This window comes from Hyla sarda, chromosome 2 (genome assembly GCF_029499605.1).
Source record: "Hyla sarda isolate aHylSar1 chromosome 2, aHylSar1.hap1, whole genome shotgun sequence".
Taxonomy (NCBI): domain Eukaryota; kingdom Metazoa; phylum Chordata; class Amphibia; order Anura; family Hylidae; genus Hyla; species Hyla sarda.
In genome coordinates, this window is record NC_079190.1 from 41,817,404 (window position 1) to 41,838,942 (window position 21,539).

Genomic DNA, 21,539 nt, shown 5'->3' on the forward strand with positions numbered 1-21,539 from the left:
GACAGTTCCTGAGACAGACAGAGGTGTCAGCAGAGAGCACTGTGGTCAGACAGAAAAGAACAACTCAACTTCAGTAGCTGATAAGTACTGGCAGGATTAAGATTTCTTAATAGAAGTAATTTACAAATCTGTTTATCTTTCTGGAGCCAGTTGATATAAAAAAAAAATTTTCATAGAATACTCCTTTAATAAGTATTTGTTGCTACTTTAATACATAAGGTGAGCTACTGGAATATCCTAACTGTTGCTGAATCTGCAATTGTATTATAAAGCTGTTTTTACAAGATTTTTCCTGACCCCCCATGTACATGCATGCTCAACTTGACCAAGCATGCTGGAGTTCTCAATGTGGAGAGGTGAGTAAGCAGCTGCAAGTCACTAACCAACTTATCCAGAACCAACGTATTACCTTAGAAACAAAAGGATCGGGGACGTTCAAAAACAACTGCCCAATCTTCTCTCCACTAGATAAAGTGGGCGATGCCTGGGATCATGTCCTGAAGAAAAAGTGTGGGAACTCACCCAAGATTTCTATTCAAGGGCTGGTCCGGCAGGACTCCTGCTAATGAGAACAGTGTTCCTTTTGTGAAAAAAGTACAGGAACTCCGTTCCCATGCATTCCTGCAGGACTTGAGCCCTGGGCAATCTCATATACATTAGGACAATGTTTCTCAACCAGGGTGCCTCCAGCTGTTGCAAAACTACAACTCTCAGCATGCACAGACAGCCTTTGGCTGTCTGGGCATGCTGGGAGTTGTAGTTTTTCAACAGCTGGAGGAACACTAGTTGAGAAACACTAGACACTGCGACTGGGGTAAGTTAGAGCAAAAATGCTCATTACGCACTTGTTTCCTTGTGCATTCTTTCAGGTTCCTTTACTAAGAAAGAGAATAAATGGGAACAGCTTTGATTCGCCCGGAAGGATACTGTGACGCATGCTGGTCTAAGGGGTCCATTGATCTCTAATATATACCTTTATTAACTTGGGGTCCACTGACCCACGTTTAATATATATTGCTATACCACATTTATTTCCATAAATGCATTTATTCTTATACATAGCGACACTGTAAGATGATTAATGTGTTCTACTTCTAGCCCCCTCTTATTCCCCTGAGGAAGTAGGCACTGATATTTATGTGACTGAATAGGTGCCTGCAGAAACGCGTCGGGACTGGGGTTTCCTGTATTATTACTTCTGTGTAGCATCAGCAATTTTTTGGTGTCAATACAGTGTTGCATGGGCTTTGAATTTCATATCATGCATAAACTGAGTTTGGCTATGTTAAAGGTCCTGGACAGCGTGTGAATTGCGTGTCTATATCAGCTAACAGGATCGATAGGATTGACTTTAATATAAATATAATTAAGTACCGCTTGGTTAGCGGGTAAGTGGAACTAATAGTCCCAGGTGGACTGTGTATGGATATTTTATGCTGAGTTTTTTTCTATCATTTTGATTGGTTTTCACATGTAGTTTAAGGTTGGATTTTATTAGTGGTAACAGTAAAAGTTAAGTTTTAAGCACCTTGTGTTTTTCCGTTGGGATAATTTATATGTTTAGGAACACTAGTTGGAAAATACTGCAATACAGGGTCAGCTGTTCTTGCTAAAATCAGCCAACATTCCCCTAATGTGTTTGGCCATCTTTGGGCTGTGTTCAGATGACAGAAATTCTTCATAGAGGCGTGAATTTTGCGGCCACATTAATTTGGCCGGAATTCTGCATCTTTCAATCATATGCAGAATTTCTGCAGAATGAAAAGGTTAGAATTTTGAGCAGAATCTGCGTTTGACGGAGAAAAATAAACCCCATTGACATTGATGGGCTTCCGCAGCGGAATTCCGCAAAAATATATGACATGACTTATATTTTTGAGGAACGCGGAATTTTAGCTGAGGAACTTCTGCAGCGAAAATTCTGCAGTGATAACGGAACTGCGGACTCCCATTGAAGTGAATAGGCTTCAATGCGGAAATCCATGCAGAAATTCTGCCGTGCGAACATAAACTTACAGTACTCTACAAGCGGTGCCCAAACATTTCTGGTCAAATACCAGCTGCTCAAGGGCCACAATAAAACTTAAAGGGGTACTTTTTTTTTTTTTTTTATCAACTGGTGCCAGAAAGTTAAACAGATTTATAAATTACTTCTATTTAAAAATCTTAACCCTTCTAGTACTTATTAGCTGCTGAATACTACAGAGGAATGATTTTCTTTTTGGAACACAGAGCTCTCTACTGACATCATGACCACAGTGCTCTCTGCTGACATCTCTGTCCATTTTAGGAACTGTATATATTTGCAATGGGGATTTTCTTCTACTCTGGACAGTTCTTAAAATGGACAGAGATGTCAGCAGAGAGCACTGTTCTCGTGGTACAGCAGAGAGCTCTGTGTTCCAAAAAGAAAATAATTTCCTCTGTAGTATTCAGCAGCTAATAAGTACTAGAAGGATTATGATTTCTTTATAGAAGTAATTTACAAATCTGTTAAACTTTCTGGCAAGAGTTGATTTAAAAAAAAAAAGTTTACACCGGAGTACCCCTTTAATGGAGTTCTTTGGCTAAAACTAAGGTGCTCTATACAATAGCTTGATGTAGGAAAGTAAAAAGCTATAGTGCATAGCAAAAGTAGTCACAATGCCCCATAACAGTGTCAAAGGTCTCTAATGACAGTATAGGCTACAATATCCACATAATAGTAACAGCCACAATGTTCCCATAAGCTTAAAAATTCTGCTTATAACATTGATAGCCACAATCCCTCCCTATTAGGGTATGTTCACACTGCGGAGAATCCGTAGGACCGCGGACCATTGACGGCTATGCAGTACTCGCGGAATACCGCGCAAAGAATGAACATGTTCTCTCTTTGCGCAGAACGATTTCAGTGGCGGAATTGTCAGCGGAAGACCCATTCACGCTGATGGCACTGTTCACTGCGCTGAATTCCACTCACGGAATTCCGTGAGAATTCCACAGTGTGAACGTACCCTAAGGGTGCGTTCACATCGGGCACATCACGCTGAATTCAACGAGCGGAGATTCAGTCTGGCAGCCGCCGGTGCAGGACCCCGCAGCACTGTACCGTCACCACTGATGGCTATGCAGTGCTTGTGGAATTCCGCACAAAGAATGAACATGTTCATTCTCTGTACAGAACAATTTCAGCAGCGGAATTGTCCGCCACTGAAATTGCTCAGTGTGAACGGGTCTTCCAGAAGAGCCATTCACACTGATGTTAAAGTTCACCGCGTGTAATTCGGCGGGAATTACGGAGTGTGAACGCACCCTTAGTGACAGTGCCCTCTTTATTATTATTATTATTATTATTATGCCAGACACTATCCTCGTATATTGTTTCTTTATACTTTTCGTATACATTCTTTACAGTTTTCAAATTCTTTTAGCAGTCAATCAGTAATAGAAATATTCTAAACATTCTATCTCACATTTAGGAGCTGGAAACCTGTCTTACTAGGGTTGAGGGGGAGATTTAACAAAACCTGTCCAGAGGAAAAGTTGCTGAGTTACCCATAGCAACCAATCAGATCGCTGCTTTCATTTTTGAAAAGGCCTCTGAAAAGTGAAAGAAGCGATCTGATTGGTTGCTATGGGCAACTCAGCTACTTTTCCTCTCGACAGGTTTTGATAAATCTCCCCCAGAGAGTACAAATTTCCCACTTAGGCTATGTTCACACAATACAAATTTCTAGGCGGAAAACAATGGAAAAATTCAGCTCGGTAATTCTGTTGCAGCAGAGTCTCATTACTTTTCATGGGTTTTCTGCTGCACTGTGCACACAGTGGATTTTTAGCAGATTTTGGGTTGTAAATCCCAATTGTTTTGGTGGAATCCACTCAGAAATACATTGCTGTCTATGGAGACAGCGCATTTCTGAGCAGTGGTCCTGCTATTTGCGGAATGTCTGCCAAACGTTCCGCAAATATTCCACCACGTGAACATAGCCTTACACAGAACTGGCTTTGCTTCACACATAAGACCTAAATTGGTACCTTTAGGCCTACGAACATGAAGCTGCTGGACCCCTAATGCTAAATTTGTAACAGGGCCTCCATCTACTACATACCAACCATTTAAAATACTAGTATGACAGCTGGCCACCTGGGCCATTCAACACCAAGCTTGGCAAAAGTCCCAAGGGGCAGTTCCAGGAACTGGTCCACAAACAGGGGGTGGGGCTAATGGGGTGTTCCCAGGAAGTCTCAGTGCCAGGCTTAAAGGGATACTCCGGTGGAAAACTTTTTTTTTTTTTAATCAACTGGTGCCAGAAAGTTAAACAGATTTGTAAATTACTTCTATTAATCTATTATGAATATAGCACTATATATTCGTAATTACGAATATTCGGTTTTTGTTTGCGCATATGCAAAAATGTATGCGCATATTTGCGAATATTGAGCCCTCCCTTCTTTAATGCCATAGGGAACTATGACTAGTGCATTAACTCTGTGATTGTTTGCCCATTAAAACCCATAGGCCCATTGGTCTATGGGGATCTCACGGCATGTAAACAGTAAGATAAGCAGGACTGTCTGTCTCAGCAGCACAATGGAATGGGAGACCACCACTGGTTTGAGTCCTGGGGTGGGACAGAGTGTTACAGTGTTGTGGTTAAACTTTACTTTCCTGGAAACGTTTCTGAGTTGCCCATAGCAACCAATCAGATCACTTCTTTCATTTTTCAGAGGCCTTTTCAAAAATGAAAGAAGCAATCTGATTGGTTGCTATTGGCAACTCAGCAGCTTTTCCAGGAAAGTAAAGTTTAACCACAACACTGTAAAACTCTGTCCCACCCCAGGACTCAAACCAGTGGTGGTCTCCCATTCCACTGTGCTGTTTACATGCCGTGAGATCCCCATAGACCACAATGGGCCTATTGGTTTCAATGGGCAAAAAAACACAGAGTTAATGTACTAGTCATGGTTCCCTATACCATTAAAGAAGGGAGGGCTCAATATTCGCGAATATGCGCATATGCGCTGAGTTGCCCATAGCAACCAATCAGATCGCTTCTTTCATTTTTCAGAGGCCTTTTAAAAAATGAAAGAAGCAATCTGATTGGTTGCTATGGGCAACTCAGCAGCTTTTCCAGGAAAGTAAAGTTTAACCCCAACACACCCCGGGACCCAAACCAGTGGTGGTCTCCCATTCCACTGTGCCGCCAAGACGGTCCTGCTTATCTTACTGTTTACATGCCGTGAGATCCCCATAGACCACAATGGGCCTAAATAATAGAGTTAATGCACAAGTCAGAGTTTCCTATACCATTAAAGAAGGGAGGACTCAATATTCGCGCATATGCGCATAAATATTTGCATATGCGCAAAAAAATGAATATGACGAATATGCGAATTTCGCGAATATATGACGAATATGTGTCCAGGTGTTTAGGTGTTTATTTGGGTTCTAATACTCCACCATTTTTTTTGTGTGTTTTTAAGTGGTTTTAAATGTCTGTGCCATTGTTGTGTGATTTTATAAAGATATATATGTATATTTTGTACAGTACATTTTGTGGTGTGCATCTTTATATAGTGGCTAGCTTTATTATTTTCTGGTTCATAGCCTTTTCTAGTGTAGGCAAGTAGGTAACACCCCTACAGCTATGCATGGCATGGGTTCATGTCTTATTTCAGTATGTTCCCAATTCACTCACAGAGAGCAGAGATCTTGAAATGTATCAAAGAGTAAAACACCTCAAAACCAGGAAAATGATTTAAACTTTCACAAAATGATAACATTAATTCTGCTATCTCCATGTGTCCGCATGTGAACCCAATGGATTAAATCAAACAAGCCAAAAGAACTCTACCTTTTCCTCGTTCTCGAGTCCAGATGTATCTAGGATATTCCGTATTACAAAGGGGGTGGATAGTCTCAAGAGAACTTGTTCAAAAGTACAGATGATTTTAGGGGAAACTATTTCAAAACTATCATGAAACTTGGAGGCTTTATGGACTTCACATTTAATAAGTTTCCTCAGTCCTTCTCCAAGTTGAAGGATGACCATGTTGGGGTCAAACATCAGGTGGAAGGGAAAAGCTGCACAGAACGTGTTGATACTTATCCTCAAGTCTGAAGGAACTTGGGATGACCGCGCTAGAGGTAATTTTGTGATGGTTACGGTTTCACATTCCTTTATCTTAAAGATGAGAGTTTTACAGTTACCCGGATTTATAATTTCAGGAAACAACTTCTCATTGACGTTATTGACTTGTTCTACGTCAACCTTGAGTTGATAGATCTTCTTCCCCACTGCCTTTATCATACCAAGCATGGCGAACCCTACAATGTGGTGGAGATGGAAGCAACTGAGGACCAAGGTCCCCTCGGCAAGCTCTTTGCATAGGAAAGAGGGGGATTCAATAGTCACTTGTCTTCCAATTGAAGTCCTAATATGCTCTAACAAAGCATCGAAACCATTGAAGAAGTCAAGTAGTGTTCCACCGACAGCTCTCAAAACTCTCTCATTCTCCTCAAAGCAAAGACTGAAGAACTCCTGGCCAAATCTTTCTTGCAACTCTTCAAACTTCAACCCTGAAAGACAAGATGTAGACACAATATAATTACCCTGCAGTATAACTTTTATTAGAATATAAGGGCAAAATTTTTGTCTCCATTTTATCCTGCTTTTTATTAAAGGGGTACTCAGCCCCTAGACATTTTATCCTCTATCTAAAGGATAGGGGATAAGATGTCTGATCATGGGAGTCCTGCCGCTGGGGACCCCCGTGATCTCCCTGCTGCACCCAGCATTTGTTTTGAGCGTTGGGTGCAGAGCCGGAAGCTCGTGATGTCAAGGCCATGCCATGCTCGTGCAGTCACGGCCACGCCCCCTCAATGCAAGTCTATGGGAGGGGGCCTTAGACATCTTATCCTCTATCCAAAGTATAGGGGATAAAATGTCTGATTGCGGGGGTCCCGCCGTTGGGGACCCCCCCCCCCTGCGATCTCGGCTGCGGCACACCAGATCGCACGGGGGGGTCCCCAATGGCGGGACCCCCGCAATCAGACATTTTATCCCCTATACTTTGGATAGAGGATAAGATGTCTAGGGGCAGAGTACCCTTTACTTTTAGTCCTAGTTTTTGTTAATATGTTACTTTAATTTGATCAATATATTGAGTAAATGGACTCTTAAATGTAATTGTTTTATTTGTGTATTACGACTTATTATGAAAAATGATTAACATACACATTAGATTTACAATATACAATCATCTATAAGAGCTCATACATTTGGTTGTATTGATGCTCTGTTTTGTACAGAGCTAGAATATAGTGATTCCCTACAAGAACAGATCTCGTCTTGGTGAACTAGGGAACCCCATGTGTAACATGGGCAGCCATTTATTGGAATTAAAGGGGTACTCCGGTGGGAATTTTTTTTTTAAATCAACTGGTGCTGGAAAAAAACAGATTTGTAAATTACTTCTAATAAAGATTCTTAATACTTCTATTACTTATTAGCGGCTGTATACTACAGAGGAAATTATTTTCTTTTGGGATTTCTTTTCTGTCACAACCACAGTGCTCTCTGCTGACACCTCTGTCCATTTTTGGAACTGTCCAGAGCAGCATATGTTTGCTATGGGGATTTTCTCCTGCTCTGGACAATTCCTGACACGGACAGAGGTGTCAGCAGAGAGCACTGTGGTTGTGACAGAAAAGAAATCCAAAAAGAAAAGAATTTCCTCTGTAGTATACAGCAGCTGATAAGTACTGCAAGGATTAAAAAATTTTTATAGAAATAATTTACAAATCTGTTTAACTTTCTGGCATCAGTTTAAAAAAAGAAAACTGCCCGACCCCTCGTGACATCACGCCCCACCCCGTAACTTCACGTCACGGCGTGACGACCGTCGCACCCCCTTCCAATAGACTTTCATTGAGGGGGCATGATGTTACGGGGTGGGGCATGACTTCACGATGGGAGGGCATGAACACGGAAGCCCACAACCGGCATTTGGAACTCAATGTTCCGGATGCTTGGGAGCGGAGTAACCCTTTAAAACATGAGCTTAAAGGTGAAAGCACACAGGGTGTGAGCTGCAGGCAGACAGAATGCGGCAACAGGCTAACACACAAGTTGGCCACAAATTACCCGCATGTGTTTTCAGCCTGAGGCTATGTGAAAACATTGTTTTTCTGCATATATTTTGACATGTGCCAAATGCATGACAAAAAACATGTGCATGCTCATTTTTAAAAAATGCAAATGCATTACAACTGGTTTTGGGTCGCCACAGTCAGGATTTCCTTGCTCTTGGGATGACACACAGAAATGCTCGCTCTGCAAATTGCTGGCCAGAGTGGTGACTCCCGGAAATGGGTCATGACAGCAAGATAATGAAACATGTTCAGTGTTTTCTAATCTGTTTCTATTTTTTTTTAAATTACATTTTCAGTGCATTATTATGTGGGCAGCCATAATGCCTGATCTGTATTAACAGCATTTAGTGATATGCTTATGGTAGGCACGATTGATATAGGCAACAAAATATACCATTAAGATGAAAAGAATACTCTACTAGTCTCTACTCTACTCTGTGCAGTGAGGCTCTGTGACATGCTCCCGACTCACACAACAGGATGATTGACAATCCAGGAGCCTGCACAGAGCCCTGCTTGTCCTCAGTGTACAGAGCCCTGCTTGTCCTCAGTGTACAGAGCCCTGCTTGTCCTCAGTGTACAGAGCCCTGCTTGTCCTCAGTGTACAGAGCCCTGCTTGTCCTTGGTGCACAGAGCCCTGCGTGTCCTCAGTATACAGAGCCCTGCTTTCCTCAGTGTACAGAACCCTGCTTGTCCTCAGTGTACAGAGCCCTGCTTGTCCTCAGTGTACAGAGCCCTGCTTGTCCTCAGTGTACAGAGCCCTGCTTGTCCTCGGTGCACAGAGCCCTGCATGTCCTCGGTGTACAGAGCCCTGCTTTCCTCAGTGTACAGAACCCTGCTTGTCCTCAGTGTAAAGAGCCCTGCTTGTCCTCAGTGTACAGAGCCCTACTTGTCCTCAGTGTACAGAGCCCTGCTTGTCCTCAGTGTACAGAGCCCTGCTTGTCCTCAGTGTACAGAACCCTGTTTGTCCTCAGTGTACAGAGTCCTGCTTGTCCTCAGTGTACAGAGCCCTGCTTGTCCTCAGTGTACAGAGCCCTGCTTGTCCTCAGTGTACAGAGCCCTGCTTGTCCTCAGTGCACAGAGCCCTGCTTGTCCTCAGTGTACAGAACCCTGCTTGTCCTCAGTGTACAGAGCCCTGCTTTCCTCAGTGTACAGAACCCTGCTTGTCCTCAGTGTACAGAGCCCTGCTTGTCCTCAGTGTACAGAGCCCTGCTTGTCCTCAGTGTACAGAACCCTGCTTGTCCTCAGTGTACAGAGTCCTGCTTGACCTCAATGTACAGAGCCCTGCTTCTCCTCAGTGTACAGAGCCCTGCTTGTCCTCAGTGCACAGAGCTCTGCTTGTCCTCAGTGCACAGAGCCCTGCTTGTCCTCAGTGTACAGAGCCCTGCTTGTCCTCAGTGTACAGAACCCTGCTTGTCCTCAGTGTACAGAGTCCTGCTTGACCTCAGTGTACAGAGCCCTGCTTCTCCTCAGTGTACAGAGCCCTGCTTGTCCTCAGTGCACAGAGCTCTGCTTGTCCTCAGTGCACAGAGCCCTGCTTGTCCTCAGTGTACAGAGCCCTGCTTGTCCTCAGTGTACAGAGCCCTGCTTGTCCTCAGTGTACAAAGTCCTGCTTGTCCCACCTACACTTCCTGTACTTGGTCTCCTCACAGGAACACACAGGCAGTAGCTGCAGAGACAATGCACCTTTTTTAACCATTGTATATGACATGTATACATATAATGGTATTATCTACATTATATAAAAAGTTTTTGCTAACAACAGGTACACTTTAAGATTAAGATTACATAGAAGTAATTGTCTAATCTGAATAATTTTCTGGCACCAGTTGATTTTCAAAATATTTACTATCTTCTGGATTACCCCTTTAAGCCAGCCATTGGCTAAGCAGAGATTTCCTGTAATTTACGACAGGACCAAAGGAAGAGCAGGGGATGGGGCAGATGTGTGTGCAGTGTCCCTTATTCTATTTTTTCTTATTTTATTCATTTTAGCCCCACTCCTTTAAAAAAAATATTTCTATCGATGGCCACCCCTTTCACGTAACACTACACCAACTTTTCCGAGGCTATAGCTCCATGGGGTTAAGTGTTCAGTCCACTGACTAAAATAGCCAAATAACAAGTCTAACAACAATAATAGCGCTAAATCCATTGCTTCCTGATTTGTTTAATTTCTATCCAACAGTTTAAATATTTAATTCCTGAGGGGACGGAATCAAAGTCTTCCTGTTGCCTTCCACAATATGCATATTCAAAAGGCCATATGATAGAATCAGCGCGTCTCTCTGGATCGGTTCCCTTTGAAGTGCCTTAAACTGCTTGTCTAGTATGGCTCCCAGACATTTGAATAGGGAACCTGTTTCAAACAGATTAACACCTGCTGGCAAATTGGACAAAAAGCTATTCAATCAGGAGAGATTCCAGACAGTGCCCGTGATCCTCCCTGCCCAATTAAATCGATATCCAACTCTAAGTACAATACATAGCGGGGTAAAAAAAAAAAAAAACATTTTCGAGGATCCACGTTATGTTTTTTCTCTTGCTTCAAAAGACGTAATTATTCTGTGTATTGATGTTGAAGGTCATGGAGAGCGGGAGTCCACGTTTTTATGCTTTCTGCTCGCCTCTCGTTTGAATTGCACATAAAGGCAACAGATTAAAACACAAGTAATTTGCGCAGCTTTAATTTTATTGCATTCGAATGAAATGCATCATTTGGCACAAGCACCACTTTCCTCTAACGCATACTGCAAACATCACCTTCTACAAGGTGAGACTTTCTGTGCTTGGTTATGCTATAGGGAAGCGGATCGAATGTAGGGCCCATGTATGTCCCAGTGTCACTACACTTCTGATCATCTACTTTTATTAACTACCCGGTGAGTACCTGGCACTGCCTGACCCTAATCCTAGGTTCACACTATGGAATTTCTGCCTGCAATATCGCTTTGAAATTGCAGATAGTGTTGAGCGGCATAGGCCATATTCGATTTAGTGATATTTTGCGAATACATGGACGAATATTCTTCATATATTCGTTAAATTTGCATATTCGTAATATTCGCGGTTTATTTTCGCATATGCGAAAATTAGCATATGTGAAAATTAGCATATTCTAAAATTAGCATATACAAAAACTTGAATTTGCGAAAGTTTGCAAATGCGAAAATCCGCACGCCAGTCTCACACAGTAGTATTAAAGGGGTACTCCGGTGAAAACCTTTTTTCTTTTAAATCAACTGGTTGCAGAAAGTTAAACATATTTGTAAATGACTTCTATTAAAAAATCTTAATCCTTCCTGTACTTATTAGCTGCTGAATACTACAGAGGATATTCTATTCTTTTTGGAACGCTCTCTGATGACATCACGAGCACTGTTCTCTCTGCTGACGTTATAATAATAACACTTTATTTATTGTTGCCCTTGGTGGGATTTGAACCCAAGTCCCCAACACTGCAAGGCAGCAGTGCTAACCACTATGCTGCCCTTAGCATGCATCTGCTATACATCTGCTATGCATGGTTGCTAAAATGGACAGAGATGTCAGCAGAGAGCGCTGTGCTCGTGATGTCATCAGTGTTCCAAAAAGAAAGGAATTTCCAAATTAGTAATTTACAAATATGTTTAACTTTCTGCCACAAGTTGATTTAAAAGAAAAAAGGTTTTCACTGGAGTACCCCTTTAAAGCCTTCTTTACACCACACAAGCTGGAAGCAGAGAGGGATGATCACTGTCATGTGTAATGCGGAAGGAAAAAAAATGAATATTCGTAATTGCGAATATATAGTGCTATATTCGCGAATATTCGCGAAATTGCGAATATGCGATATTCGCGAATAAAATTCGCATTGCGAATATTCGCGATCAACACTAATTGCAGACAGAAAGTCTTACTTAAAGGAGTACTCCCGTGGAAAACTTTTTTTTATCAACTGGTGCCAGAAAGTTAAACAGATTTGTAAATCATTTCAATTAAAAAATCTTAATCCTTCCAGTATTTTTTAGGGGCTGTATACTAAAGAGAAATCCAAAAAAGAAATGCATTTCCTCTGATGTCATGCCCACAGTGCTCTCTGCTGACCTCTGCTGTCCATTTTAGGAACTGTCCAGAGCAGCATATGTTTGCTATGGGGATTTTCTCCTGCTCTGGACAGTTCCTAAAATGGACAGCAGAGGTCAACAGAGAGCACTGTGGCCATGACATCAGAGGAAATGCATTTCTTTTTTTGATTTCTCTTTAGTATACAGCCCCTAAAAAGTACTGGAAGGATTAAGATTTTTTAATAGAAGTGATTTACAAATCTGTTTAACTTTCTGGCACCAGTTGATTTAAAAAAAAAATGTTTTCCCCGGGAGTACCCCTTTAAAGGTATATGCAGGTCAATGGGTTTTCTGTGCACCTATTCACACTTCGGAATTTTTGAAGCAGAATTTTCACATTCAAATTTCTGCCTAAAGAATGGTGGTGCTCTTTCTTCAGGTGGATTTTTGCTGCAAATTCCCATTGACTTCAGTAGGACACTGATTTGAAGGCACATTTTTACCCAACGCAGAATGGAGGCAGTTTGGAAGTGGATTGCAGGCGGAATTTCTGTATGGAATTTGATCAGAATTTTAACCTGGTTCTAGTCATGTGACCAAATGGTCCAAAAGGGGCTGAACTTTGGTCCTTAGTGCACTCCCACTGTTTTCTGCTTCAAATTTCCGTTTTGAATATGGGGCGGAAAATCCATCCGATATGGGGGTGGAATACTCGCGAAAATAATAAAGTTCCACCTGCACTAAAAAATAAGCTTTGGACACAGAAATTATTCTACCAAACTTTTTCAAGCAGACAGGTGGAATTTCAGTAGTGTGAACCTAACATTAGGGTCTATTCACACGGCAGAATTTCCGCTTGCAGAATTCTTCCTCAAATTAAAGCCCATAGACATCTATGGGATTCTGCACTCCCATTCACACTTTTGAATTTTCGCAAGTGGAAATTCTGACGTGTGAATAGACCCTTAGTCTAGGTTCACCCTACGGAATCTCTGTATAATTTCTGCCGAAGATCGAGCCGACGGCACTAGGCCCGCATGGACTGCATTGCCATCCCCATAGATGGCAATACATTTCTGGGTGGATCTTTTGGTAGACCTGCTCAGAAATGCATTGACATCCATGGGGACGGCAATGCAGTCTGCGCGGTCCTAGTGCTGCCGGCTGATCTCCGGCAGAAATTCTGCCCAGAGTTTCCACAGTGTGAACCCAGCCTATATGTCATCCTATCGACCTATACAGTGGTCCCTCAGGGTGCGTTCACACGTTCTCTGTTTTTGCGGGTTTTCCGCAGCGTATTTGAAAGGGGCGGGCTCTTCTCAGCTGTCCATAGCAGATTGTCCGCGGCGGAATTTACGCTGCGGAAAATCCACCGCAGTCCCTACTGACTTCAATGGGGCTTGCGGCGGATTTTCCACAGCGTTAATTCCGCTGCGGACAATCTGCTATGGACAGCCGAGAAGAGCCCGCCCCTTTCAAATACGCTGCGGAAAACCCGCAAAAACAGAGAACGTGTGAACGCACCCTCAAGTTACAATATTAATTGGTTCTGGGACGACCATTGTATGTTGAAACCATTGTATGTTGAGACCAGAACTCTATGGAAACCTGGTAATTGGTTCTGAAACCACCAAAATGTTATCTAAAAACAGGAAAAAGTGAGAATTAAAGAAAAATAAGTAGATAACTAATATAGATAAAGCAAATCCTTACATATAACAGTAAGAAAGATCTGCTGGGAGCTGTAATCACTGTCTATGTCAGTGTTTCCCATCCAGAGTGCCTCCAGCTGTTGCAAAACTACAACTCCCAGCATGCCTGGACAGCCTTTGGGAGGACCCCAGGACAGGCAGGGGGAGAGAAGCGGGTGGCGGCTGCGATCTCTGGCCCCGCAAAAGCCACTGCAGTTCATTGATTTAAGGCCCCCGCTTTAAATCATTGATCTGCAGTGGCTTCTGTGGGGCCGTGGGGGGGGTAATAGCCGATAACTTATACCAGAATATCGGTATAAGCCCTAAAAAATCAATATAGCGGTCGATCCCTAAAACATGTATGAATTCGGTACTGGTGCTCAAGATTCTATGGATATAACTAATAAATGCAGCCGCTTATGACTTCATGAAAATAAAATATTAATAACAGAATGTAGATAAAAATCAAATGTTACAATGTGTGTCCCTCCACAGGGCCCTTGTGGATATTTTTATATTACCAATAGAACAATAGTAAGAAATGTAAAATGTAACACATAAGTGCAAAATACACTGCACCTGAATGCACAAGAACTACTCCGCTACTGATAACCCACAATAAAGTCCTTGATACGGTAGCGCTGAGCAAAAGTCTGGTATGTAAAATGGTTAATCACTTATGCGATGCGCAATTGGACAAATCCAACATATAGATCATTGCGGCTCCGATAAGGGGACCGGAGCCGCGATTATCTAAGTGATTAACCGTTTTACATACCAGACTTTTGGTCAGCGCTACCACATTGTGGATTATCAGTAGCGGAGTAGTTCTTGTGCATGCAGGTGCATTGCCTTTTGCACTTTTACGTGTTACATTTTAATATCTTACTATTTTGATATTTGTAATTTTGTGTTACCCTATCCACAAGCGCCCTGTGGAGGGACACACACTGTAACATTTTATTTTCATTAAATATTTTATAAGTCATTAACGGCTGTATTTCTTATCTATATCCAAAGGATCTTGAGCACCAGTACCGAATTGCTATACACAACCTGACTCGGTCACAAATATCTCCACTACATCATGTCTTTAAAGGGGTACTCCGCTGCCCCAACCATAGACTTGCATTTAGGGGGCATGGCATTACAAGGGGTGTTGCCAGGGGTCAAGTCTTGGAAAAAAAAGTGTGTGCACTCTCCCAAGATTTCCACTCAAGAGATGGTCCTGCAGGACTCATGCTAATGGTAACAGTGTTCCTGCTGTGAAAAAAAGTACAGGAACTCCGTTCCCATGCGTTCCTGCTGGGCTTGGGCCTTGGGCGTGGCTGGGATGTCATGACTCCCGCCGCCTGCACCCAGCATTCTAAACGAACACCGGGTGCTGCACAGAAATCGTGGGGGTCCCAGCTGCAGGACCCCTGTGATCAGACATCTTATCCCCTATCCTTAAGATAGGGGATAAGATGTCTAGGGGCAGAGTACCCCTTTAACTAGCTCCTAGTTAACTAGGTGCTTTGGAAAAAAAAGTAGCGCCAATTAACTATTGTGTCTTTGTATTTACTGTAGATTGTAAACTCTAATGGGCATGTTCCCATGTTACTTGTTTAGTACTTAAAGGGGCAAGTAGGCAGCAGGCATTGCACATCCTACACCCTAAACATTAGTTTTGTCTCACTATTGCTTCCTATGTGCTACTGGTCTCTTAAAGGGGTACTCCAGTGTTTTTTTTTTTTTTTTTTTTTTTTTTAAGTCAACTGGTGCCAGAAAGTTAAACAGATTTGTAAATTGCTTATATTAAAAAAAATCTTAATCCTTCCAGTACCAATTAGCTGCTGAATAGTACAGAGGAAATGTTTTTCTTTTTGGAACACAGTGCTCTCTGCTGACATCTCTGTCCATTTTAAGAACTTAAATACTTTAGAAAAATAGCTGTGCAATATTTTGGACATTTATGTTATATTTACTATATGCATTTACTACTTTTATATGTATGTTGGTCTCCATAATGAACGCAACTTTATGCAGTAAAGGGTTAATCCTTTTTCCCCTGAAGGGGGTTAATGATTTTCCCTATAAAATCCACTCACCTTGTCCCAGCTCCTATGCCTGATGAAGCGGAACTTCCACGAAACGCCTTGCATTGTGGGAATAAAGAAAAATTTCGATTTCATCCTGGTCTCAAGCGCCTGCTTGGTTTGGAGGAGTTTCTTCGCTATATCTACATTTTAAGAACTGTCCAGAGTAGGAGAAAATGCCCATAGCACACATATGCTGCTCTGGTCAGTTCCTAGAATGGACAGAGGTGTCAGCAGAGAGCACTGTGCTCGTGATGTCAGCAGAGAGCTCTGTGTTCCAAAGAGAAAATAATTTCCTCTGTAGTATTCAGCAGCCAATAAGTACTGGAAGGATTAAGATTTTTTTATCAAAATAATTAACAAATCTGTTTAACTTTCTGGCACCAGTTGATTTAAAAAAAAATAATATGTTTTCCACCAGAGTACCCCTTTAAGGGGCAGACGTGCAGAAAAAGTGCAGGAACTCCGTTCCCGTTGCATTCCCGCAGGACTTGATTCCTGGTTATGCCCCTGACTAAGTGTGTCCGACCAGTAGGCTGAAGCTGAACTTCAGGACATATCTCTAGGTGACCAGACATGACATTTTGAGCTAGTAAGTGGTGAGTAATTATGTGGGAAACTATGGATAAGATTTTATAACTATACCGTATGTTCAAGATTTTTACCTTGTACCTCACACTTTCAAATGGAGTCGAAATTTGTATATTTGTAAAGCTCTACAATGCTGGTGTTATTTGGGGCATTTATCATTATCTTTAGAGCTGTTTTTGTGTGTAGATTTATCTTTATTTAGGCGCAGTGCCGCACCTAAGGCAGTTTTTTCGCATTTTCGACTTACACTTTTTTTTTAAAAGAGCGTACAGACCAGCTGTTAAGGGTTAACCTTGTAATGAATTTATCAATTGCGACTTTTGAAAAAAAAAAGTCGCAAAACCCACCAAAAAAGTCACAATTCTACACCAGCTCAGAATGAAAATGAAATTTCCGAAAATGTGTATCCTCCACAAAAAGTATCAAATGCCCTGCGACCATTTAATAAATTTGGCGGAGTCACGAAAAAAAACACGCAAAAAATAAATAAAAACTAAAAAACGAACTAAACCACACACATCTTACCATTACTACATGTTACATATCTTGAAGAAACACTGGAAATTGAATTATGGCGCTTGTGAGTAACACATAGAGGGGGAGATTTATCAAAACCCCTCCAGAGGAGAAGTTGCTGAGTTGCCCATAGCAACCAATCAGATCGCTTCTTTCATTTTTAACAAGGCCTCTGAAAAGTGAAAGAAGCAATCTGATTGGTTGCTATAGGCAACTCAGCAACTTCTCCTCTGGACAGGTTTTGATAAATCTCCCCCCATTATGTCTTAAAGGGGTATTCCAGGAAAAAACTTTTTTTATATATCAACTGGCTCCAAAAAGTTAAACAGATTTGTAAATTACTTCTATTAAAAAATCTTAATCCTTTCAGTACTTATGACCTTCTGAAGTTAAGGTTGTTCTTTTCTGTCTAAGTCCTCTCTGATGACACCTGTCTCGGGAAACGCCCAGTTTAGAAGAGGTTTGCTATGGGGATTTGCTTCTAAACTGGGCGTTTCCCGAGACAGGTGTCATCAGAGAGCACTTAGACAGAAAAGAACAACCTTAACTTCAGAAGCTCATAAGTACTGAAAGGATTAAGATTTTTTAATAGAAGTAATTTACAAATCTGTTTAACTTTCTGGAGCCAGTTGATATATGAAAAAAAGCTTTTTCCTGGATAACCCCTTTAATTACAAATAGAAGGTTGCCGCAACTCCCCTGGTCAAAAAATGGTGGCTCTTAGCGCACTTTTTGATCAAAACGTGTCCCCCATCCACCACTGCGTGGTGGATGAGGGACACGTTTTGATCAAAAAGTTCGCTACATGACGAGGACATTCGCCGTACACTGCAGAATTCGCTACATACCCAGAACATTCGCCGTACACTGCAGAATCCCTGAGACATCCTCCGCATCCTCATTTCCAGAGAGACCGGCGTACGTGCATTTCACCGAAGCGTTGTGTAGGTTCTTCTCCGTATCCCGACAGCTTTAAAAGAAATGAGAAGACGTAAGCAAGACGACCTGAGAGTTTCCTTCCGCATCACCTCCCCGGTTGCCTTTTCCCTCGTTAAATTGTAAGCGAATCCCTAATTAACACATCGCGTTCAGGCGAATCGCTTCACACCCGGCGCGCTGTATATCACCAGGAGAGTTATCAGCTTGCATCACTAGCGTTAATTTAGTGGATCATTAAGAGGCGGAATCCCTAAAAGTGTAGAAACATGAGTAACAGCTTCACCCCAGGAAACAGAAACTCATTCACTTCATAGATTCTTTGATATTATGTATCTACTCCGAATCCTCCGTGCATTGAGATCAAAAAGGGCCATGTCACTTACCTCCTAGCTAATAAAATCTAACTTTCTTACATTATTTTTATTAGCTGAGGGGAGTGACCATTGGGAGACCGAGACACCACCTAACATCATGTTTCCAACACATTGGGCCTCATTTACTAAGAGTGTCGGCTTTTTACTAGTGGGAAATGTTGTCTCCGGCTTGCAGGATTCCTCACTATTTACTAGTCAGGAAAAGTCAGGAACATTTTTTGACCTGCTTTTTTTAGGTGGAAATTTCCAGCCATTAATCCTCAAGTTTTCTGTGAATTCAATAGTAAATAGGTCGGGTTGTGAAACCACGCCCCCTTTGGGCTGACCACGCCCCTTTGCGGCAGACGACAACCCTTTTTCGGCTTTTCACAGTGAAATGTCGGGATTGTCAGATTTTCCTGGATGCTCTGCGCCAAAATAACCAGACAAAAACTGTCCGGTTTCAGCTTAGTAAATGAGACCCAGTGTTTTGGCCTATTTTTACACCACAAAACATGTTTTACGGTTCAAAAAATGGCCCAGAAACTTCTATGAACGTTAATAGTATAACGATTTGAAACAACAATGCAGGTGCTCAAACCAACATAGCCGAAATTGTAAGTGTTTTGCTGATTTTTGGACTGTAAACAGGGCTCAAGTCCTGCAGCAACTCATGGGAATGGAGTTCCTGCACTTTTTGCACAGCAGGAACGCAGTTCCCATTAGCAAGAGTCCTGCAGGACCAGCCCTTAAAGGGGTATTCCGCCCCTAGACATCTTATCCCCTATTCAAAGTATAGGGGATATGATGTCAGATCATTGGGTTCCACTGCTGGGGACCCATGCAATCTCGGCTGCTTTGCTCCGTGCCGGATGACTGGTGATGCGGGGCAGAGGCTCGTGACGTCACAGTAATGCCCCCTCAATGCAAGTCTATGGGAGGGGGCGTGACGGTTGTCACGCCCCCTCCCATAGACTTGCATTGAGGGGCCATGACCGTGACGTCACGAGCCTCCGGCGATGCACCCAATACTCTAAACAACTGCCGGGTGCAGCTTGGAGAACGTGGGGGTCCCCAGCATCGGGACCCCCGGGATCAGACATATTATCCCCTATACTTTGGATAGGGTATAAGATGTCTAGTACCCCTTTAAGTGGAAATTTTGGGTGAGTTCCCACACTTTTTTTCCCCCAAGACTTGACCCCTGGCTGTAAATAACACAAAAATATATCCTGAATGAAAATAGCCTTTTTTTGCCATATAGTTTTTGCCAAAGTCCATAAACTGGCTAGAACTGTTTCCAAATTTTTTTTTATCCACACACCACATGCTCTGCTTATCAAGGAGAACAGGGAAAAAAAAAAAATTACCCTTTAATATACATGTGGTTTTGTGGGTTAACCTAGTAGTTAAAATTTCAGTCCTTACCTTTCTTCTCCTGAACAATTTTCTAAGCGAATTTATTTATGACCAAAATAAAGTTGACCTTTGGGGGAGAGACTAACATTCCAATTCCCGTGAGGTGGTCACAGGGTTGTCAATATTACAACCAAGATTGCACAGCCATTAGCATACACATGCTGGCATCATCCTGTCTGCATGTGGGAACTGCAGAGTTAGAACATGCCACTGATCTGGTAAAAAATCAGATGAGAAGATCATTCAGGAGAGGAGAGAGAAAAGCTGGAGACCAAGCCATCAGCCAGTCTGATAGACTTCACTCTGGGCAGGACATAGAAACCTGTGTTGTATGTGAGAACATGCAGACTGCAAAACAGAAGTAGAGCAAAATATTTAATAAAGACCTATGGGAATTTTTATTTATTTTTTAACCCAAAAATAAGTACAAACCAATAATAAACAATGCACTCAATAGCCATTTAGTAACCTTAAAGGGGTACTTCAGTGGAATTTTTTTTTTAAAGTCAACTGGTGCCAGAAAGTTAAACAGATTTGTAAATTATTTTTATAAATTATTTTCAAAATCTTAATCCTTCCAGTGCTTTTCAGCTGCTGTATAATACAGAGGAAGTTCATTTCTATTTGAATTTCTTTTCTGTCTGTCCACGGTGCTCTCTGCTGACACCTCTGTCCATGTCAGGAACTGTCCAGAGCAGGAGAGGTTTGCTGTGGGGATTTGCTCCTGCTTTGGACAGTACCTGACATGGGTGTCAGCAGAGAGCACCGTGGACAGACAGAAAAGAAATTCAAAAAGAAATGAACTCGAAGGATTAAAGGGGTATTCCGGGCAAAAACATCTTAGCCCCTATCGAAAGGATAAGGGATGAGATGTCTGATCGCGGGGGGGGGGGCCCACCGGTGGGACCCCCCCCCCCCCCCGCAATTTCCCTGCAGCAGCCCGCATGCTATGCGTAGCTGCGTCTGAGGTTTCGGAAAGCTCCTGGCTTCCAAGACGGGGACGTGACGTCACGCCACGCCCCTTCCATTCATTTCTATGGGAGGGGGCGTAATGGCCGCAACGTCCCCTCCCATAGACATGAATGGAGGGGGCGGGCTGCGGGCTGCTGCAGGGAAATCGCGGGGGGTCCCAGTGGCGGGCCCCCGCGATCAGACATCTTATCCCCTATCCTTTCAATAGGGGATAAGATGTTTTTGCCCAGAATACCCCTTTTAAGATTTTGAAATAGAGCTAATTCACAAATTTGTTTAACTTTCTGGCACCAGTTGATTAAAAAATGTTTTTCCACAGGAGTACCCCTTCAACCCTTTAATGATGCAGCCTTGTTTTGGCCTTAAAGGGATATTCCAGGCAAAAAAACTTTTTTATATACATCAGCTGGCTCCAGAAAGTTAAACAGATTTGTAAATTACTTCTATTAAAAAATCTTAATCCTTTCAGTACTTATGAGCTTCTGAAGTTAAGGTTGTTCTTTTCTGTCTAAGTGCTCTCTGATGACACCTGTCTCGGGAACTGCACAGAGTAGAAGAGGTTTGCTATGGGGATTTGGTTCTAAACTGGGCGTTTCCCGAGACAGGTGTCATCAGAGAGGACTTAGACAGAAAAGAACAACCTTAACTTCAGAAGCTCATAAGTACTGAAAGGATTAAGATTTTTTAATAGAAGTAATTTACAAATCTGTTTAACGTTCTGGAGCCAGTTGATATATATAAAAAAAGTTTTTGCCTGGATAACTCCTTTAATAACCAGGCCAATTTTCATTCTT

General features: G+C 42.3%; 1 protein-coding gene across 2 annotated transcripts in view; it reads right to left on the minus strand.

Annotated features, from left to right (window-relative positions):
* GUCY1A2 (guanylate cyclase 1 soluble subunit alpha 2) overlaps positions 1-21,539 on the minus strand; it is a 191,982-nt gene that overhangs the window by 109,074 nt on the left and 61,369 nt on the right. For both annotated transcript variants that reach the window (XM_056561617.1, XM_056561618.1), the window contains exons 3-4: positions 17,911-18,032; positions 5,841-6,565 (exon numbers count right to left, since the gene is read on the minus strand). In XM_056561617.1, coding sequence (XP_056417592.1) covers positions 5,841-6,565; positions 17,911-18,032 — 847 coding nt within the window. The remainder of the gene's footprint in view (positions 1-5,840; positions 6,566-17,910; positions 18,033-21,539) is intronic.